Below are 6636 nucleotides of genomic sequence, written 5' to 3'. Positions count from 1 at the left end.
GGCATGGAAATCACTTCGAAAATTTTGGCATTTGGTCGCTACATTAAATTATACCAGCAGAAAAATAAATTTCGACCAACATATGAAATACAATACATAAATAAGATTAAACCTAGTGAACATAAGTTTAACACACAAGGATTAACATAATTTCCATAAGATTTCATAAGGTTCATAAGAGTTCATAATTATTCATAACATTAATATATAAGAGTTTACATGATTTGCATAATAACACATAGTTTTACATAATTTTCGTATGATTATGTTATAAAAAAATAATTATATTGAAAAAATTCTTTGTCATTATTCATTATTTTAAATAAATCTTATTTATAGCTATCATTTTACTCTGATCCTTTAACTGTTTATGATCAAACCTTGAGCAGCATTTGCGAATCTATGTTGTGATATCATGAGAATTTTTCAGCTTTTTTGTCCATCTTTTTTTTATTTATTTTTCCAAGTTCAACTGGACATTCACTTTTACTATATATTCGACTAATTTCATTTTCAACTTTTGAATGATAGCATAATTTCACTTGACCAACAAAGTTTCCAGTTATAATTAGTAACATGATATCATCCGGTACGCTTTATGCATTCTGTATATTTTCAACTCTGCTTAAGCAGGCCGGTAAACAATTTCCATCGAAATCTGGAAATAGACTGACTATTGTCTTGATTGGAATAATTTTGCCTTGATAGATTTTGTAATGTAGGTGGATCTCGGGAAACATCCTGGTCAGAATCTTACCATTACATTTCATAAATTTGTTAAAATACATCTACTGTTTACCCAGATTTAGTAACATTTTAGTATAACTTATAAATATTTAAAAATTAATCTATTTTCACTGAAATTTTTTCATGTTTAAATTAATTTCTTCGTTTATTTGAATAAAATCTGGTGCGGAAAAACGCGTTTATAATAAAAATATTCGAAAAAATAATGTATTTCATTTTCCAGAACAGTATTACCGATAATGTCGCGGGTTTGTATACTGATGCGTCTAGCCAGCGACCGATTTAACTGACGACTATCTGTCTACTACCTTATTCTTCGCGATTCTTTATTGTTTTATGCTCAAAGGCACTCAAAATACATTAATTTCAGATGAGATTAATACTTTATGAGCTCTATCCCACTTCTGAAGCTGTTGTGAATAATCGAGTGGCTATATTTAAAAAAAAATACTAATTATTTTTCTTCTAAAACTACTTGTTTTATTTAAAAAAAAACTCTAACTTGGCATTCCTAGTCTATTTCTTAGAAGCGGTAAGTTATTGCCACTTACCTACCTCGGTGGATTTTAAATTAACCAGATTTAAAACACTTTTAACCAAAATAGCTAATATTTTGATTTAAATTAGTTCTTAATAACTAATAATACTACTAATATACTTTTCGTGGAAAAGTTGTGTGACGGAACTTGTATTCTCCCAGTATCCAGTATATAATACTCTAAGGATTCTAAAAGTCATATCCTTCTGTATATTAAAAAATGTCTATATCTATGTGGCGGATTCATCTTTCCAAAAAAATCCTTTATGGATATATCACCACTGCACTGCAAGAAAATCTACAAAATAAAATAATTAAAAAATACAAAAAATAAAGAAAAAAATTATTTAAAATATTTAAATTCAACTATTCGAGAACACTTTACTTTTTTAAAACAGATACGTCTACAAGAAACCGTTGACGTTCTGTTAAAATGACATTTTTAACTTGATATTTAAACTTCAACGTTAACAATTACTACCTGATAACAATTACTTAATAAGGTAAAACAAAAAAGCCCCAAACTGTCTGTATGATTATTTTTAAATTTTACGTATGTTATGTTTATTTATCTTGTTGTATCTATTGTTCGTTAAAATCAAAGAAGCGATTGCTATACATTACTGACATGTACAGAGGCATGAGCAATACATTTATTTTTATTAGATTGAATTAAAAAAAGCCTCTTTTATTTTTCTTTTAGAGGCTACCGCTTCTTTCATTATAATTTTGGCGTAATTAAAATTTATTCTGTGCCCTGTGTCCCAAGAATGCTGACAAATCTTAGATTTGTGAAAATCTCCCTTTCTTAAATAATCTTTATATTCTTTAATTCTAACATTTAAGGGTCTAGACCTTTCACCAATGTAAAATTTATCGCATTCACAGGGTATTTGGTATATTACATTTTTTGTTTGTTGTTCTGTATTCAATGGTTTAGTATGTGATAAAATGGATCTAAGTGTATTTTGTGTTTTGAAAGATGTTCGTATGTTATATTATTTTCCTATTCTTCTTATTTTTTCCGAAACGCCTCGTATGTATGGAATTGTAAGTTGTATATATTGTGTATTGTTATCTTTGTGTCTATGATTTGGGGTTTGTATTTCGTTTAATGTTTTGTCAATAAAATATGGTGGATAGTCGTTTTTTATTAATGTATTTTTTATTTGGTTTATATCTCTATTTAGTGAAATGTCGTCTGTACATATTATTTTTGCCCTATCATATAAACTTTTTATAACACCTTTTTTTATACTTATACTGTGGTTGTGGGTTTTCTGTAAACATCTAAAATTAGTTTATTTTGAAACTTTGACACTAAAACGTCAAGAAATGGCAAACGATTACCTCTCTCTACTTCTAAAGTAAATTTTATGGTAGGTTCGTGAGAATTTATATAATCCAAAGAAATGTCTATTTCAGAAACGTTATGTTGCCATATTGCAAAAATATCATCAACATAACGCAGCCATATTACAGGCTTTTTTGAAAAACTATTTATTGTATTATTTTCAAAATCTTCCATAAAAATATTACTTAACAAATTAAAAAATATGACTTCTGTATATTAGTTCATTTTGTACTCCCCAAGAAAATCATAATAATGCTATACAAATCTGAGAACTATTGGAATATGATAATCGGAATTCAATAAACTCGACAGTTTGATTTCGGAAAAGGCCAGTATCGACTCTGAGATTCAGGACAGAATTAGCAGTGCCCCAAGAGCATTCTGGAAATTAAGCGACAGAGTCTGCTACAATCATAACTTGAGCACAAGAATAAAGCATGCAGTGTACCGAGCAATAGTATCCCCACCAGGTTATATGGAAGCGAAACCTGGGTGCCGTACCGTAGGCACATCAACGCATTAAAAAAGTTGCAACAGAGACACCTTAGACAACTGTTAAGAATCAAATGGTACCACCATGTCACAAACCTACCAGTCCTTGAAAAAGCTAGTTGCGAGAGCGCTAAAGTCATGATTGCTAAATCCAGATGGGCTGGTCCCGTATGCAGGATGCCGCCTACCGAAACCTCTTGTTTACGGTGAGTTTGTAGATGGTGAGAAGAAACCGGGTGGACAACTCAAATGGTACAAGGATACTTTCCATGAAATCTTAAAGAGGATGAGCTTGTAGAATCAGTGGGAGGAAGCAGCGCACAATAGATCGCAATGGAGAATAATTCTAAACTCTGTTAAGAACGATAACCAAAAAGTAAAGCGGTAACAAAGTAATGAGATTTTTGAATGTCCGGAGTGCGGAGGAGAAATAACATCACGTATCGGGTTTTTCAGTCACAGGAAAGCTCATGAAAGAAAACGTCTTGCGTAACCATCTTCTGATGAGTGTCAAATACTCGTCATATTTTGTAATTATTTTTTTTTCCTAGGCATCGATCACCAGGATCGTTAGCCATATACAACTCGTTATTGTTAACAATAATGCAATTACAGGATCTATCTCAATATCCTCAAGGGATTCAATCTTACAAGGGCAATTCAAAATATATAAAACTACAGTGACATATACATTTCAAATTGAGTGACAAAAGGATAAAAAACTGAACACAAAAAAATAGACAAGAAAAAACAAACAATAAGAAAAATAGGTAATTATTTACATCACAGTATCACAGTTGGGTTTGAGTATCACAGACGAATATCACAGTTGGTGGTATATATTAATATCTCTCATAAATTTCAAAATATTTTTAATTTTTTCTACTTCAGTTAAATTATTACGAATTTCACCGTGTATATCGAATCTATTCCTTTCTACCGTATATTGAGGACATTCACATATAATGTGAATTACTGTCAACTCAACATCACAGACTATACACATTGAAGGTATTTCTTTGTTAAGCAGATATGCATGAGTCACCGCAGTATGCCCAATACGAAGACGATGCACTCTGGATTCATCCGCTCATCCTAGTGCAAGAGGTAAGGATGGGGTTGACGGATCCTGTTTTATTGCGCAAAGCTTTGATGTACCTGCCCACTCATCCTGCCATTCCCTTTCTGTTCTTTTATGCAGTAGAACTTTAAGATCATATTTACTAATATAATGGAAATCAATGGTATCTCTTCTAGCAGCTTGCTGAGCAGTTTCATCTGCCATTGTGTTGCTAAGTATATTAGTGTGGCTGGGGACCCATACAAACGTGAGTTTGTTTCCCTTTTCGCTGCACTCTCGAATAAGCGTCTGAATTTTTTGTTTCAGAGGATCATGGACAAATATGTCATTAATTTCAGACACGATCTCTAAAGAGTCAGAAACAATTAAAACTCTAGATTGATTATATTCCTCGATGACATAGGATAAGGCTTTCCAGATTGCAAAATGTTCTGTGAAGAAAGCTGAGGCTTCATGTCTCAAAGTCCATTGGAAAGTTGACCCGTTGGTAATAATTGCACATCCAGCACCAGTTTGTGTTTTGGAGCCATCAGTATAAATAACAATTTTTTCGTTGTATTGGTCTAGTATTTTCTGGAACTTTTGTTGATATATTTCAGGCGATGTGTCTTGACGTTTTAGTTTGTTCAGGTCTAATATTACTTCAGTTTCAGGTATTAGCCATGGAGGATTTTCGAAAGGGATTTCATTGGTTATCATATGCAGATGTTCTTCCATATGACGGGATAGCATTGTTTCTCTCACTATATGGCTAGGATTTGCTAATGCCGAAGTGAGGTAGGATTGCGCTAGCTTCCTCCTTCTGTATTTAAGGGGCTCTATTCCCGCTTCAGCACATAGGCTAGTTGCCGGGCTTGTGTAAAAAGCTCCAAGACCTTGCCTTAAACATGCATTTTGTACACGGTCCAGGAGCTGTAAGGTAGATTTGCAAGCAGTAGAGTATACCACCGAGCCATAATCTATCTTTGAACGAACTAAGGTTTTATAGAGCTGGGTAAGTATTTCCGTACTTGCCCCCCATGTGGTATGGAAGAGACACTTAATAAGATTTAGAACCTTCTTGCACCGTAACACTAATCCATTTATATGTGATTTCCACGTAAGTTTTTCATCAAATATTAAACCTAGAAATTTAGTTTCAGTTCTAAGTTCAAGAGGACAATTGTCCATGAAAAGCAGTGGATGATAGTGGGGCCGATGCGATTTGCAGAAATGCATCACATGGGTTTTTTGCTTGGATAATTTAAAGCCATTAACACTAGCATTTTTTACAACTTGGTTTATGGCATCTTGTAGATATCTACTGCTTTCTCCAACAGTTTTTGTGGCACATGTTATAACAAGATCATCAACATATATACAATTTTTAACATTTTTATTCATTCCTTCGACTAGATTGCTATTAGAAACAGATTATTGCTGAGTGTTGATCCCTGGGGGACACCATTTTCCAATGACTTTGTTGTAGAGAGAACACTACCCAGACGTACCTTAAAAGTCCTTCCAGTTAAAAATGATCTGATAAGTATAGGTAAGTTTCCACAAAAAAAAAAACTGTAATTATTATTTTGATACCTACTTAATATATTTTTTTTATATTTGTTATGGAAATTCAATATACTAGTAATGCGCCAAAGATCTCTTTAGACAAATATTATTACATTTAACTTCAAACAAAGCTGGTATAAATATTAACAAAGTTTTGAGTAGACTTCTACCGTTAAAGTATCAAATTAAATAAAGTTCGTCGACTCCGTAACCGAGCTAAAGCCATGTATGCAGTTGCAGTTCGAGTGTCTGAGACTATCAGCCCAACACGTCGCGAGAGCATCATAACATAATCTTCATAAACTAATTGAACTTAATTTGGTTTCAAAGAAACTACGGGACAGCTTAACTATATTCATTAAATATTCAGAATGTAATTATAAGCAACTGGGGCGCTAAATCTTAGCTAAAATTCATCTTGTTTGGGATGGAGTGTGACACAAACTTCTCTCATACATATTTTACACAATATGGACTTCCGCTCCAGTAAAACGGAGCTGTTTCTTAGTTGGTAATTTCGTTAATGGTTAGAAGGCTCGGGTTATAACATTCATGGCTTTTTTGACAATATTTCGTTTAAGTTTCTTAATGAATAAAAAAATTTTAAAATTTAAATATTTTTAAAATGTAGAAAGTCGTGTTAATTAAACCATTTATAACTGAAGAACGACTGTACCGATTTTAGTGATCTCTGTTTTTGTTGAACTCGTCTCCGCCCCGAATAGCAGAATAGTAGGTAACTATTAAAATGTCGGAAAATTCACGAAAAAATTATATAGAAAATAATTTTTAAATTAAATTAGGTTAACGCACTCTTATAGCTTAATTGTAATAATTGATGTGGAGGGGGTCTAGAGGTAATAAATAATTTGTTTT

The 6636-nt window shown here is 32.4% G+C and overlaps 1 protein-coding gene across 1 annotated transcript; it reads right to left on the bottom strand.

Moving 5' to 3' along the window:
* Positions 1-4221: 4221 nt before the first annotated feature.
* Positions 4222-5595, bottom strand: LOC115880176. The gene has a single exon (XM_030897313.1). The coding sequence runs from the start codon at positions 5593-5595 to the stop codon at positions 4222-4224; it is 1374 nt and encodes a 457-aa protein (XP_030753173.1).
* Positions 5596-6636: the final 1041 nt, after the last annotated feature.

The sequence above is a fragment of the Sitophilus oryzae genome, unplaced genomic scaffold (genome assembly GCF_002938485.1).
Source record: "Sitophilus oryzae breed Bouriz unplaced genomic scaffold, Soryzae_2.0 scaffold_1620_pilon_pilon, whole genome shotgun sequence".
Taxonomy (NCBI): domain Eukaryota; kingdom Metazoa; phylum Arthropoda; class Insecta; order Coleoptera; family Curculionidae; genus Sitophilus; species Sitophilus oryzae.
Note: the sequence above shows the minus strand (reverse complement) of the source record. Positions and strands in the feature narration are given on the sequence as shown.

What these genes read in the sequence shown, in the direction of transcription:
- LOC115880176 (XM_030897313.1), bottom strand. Translation starts at nt 5,595, where the DNA reads ATGAATAAAAATGTTAAAAATTGTATATATGTTGATGATCTTGTTATA.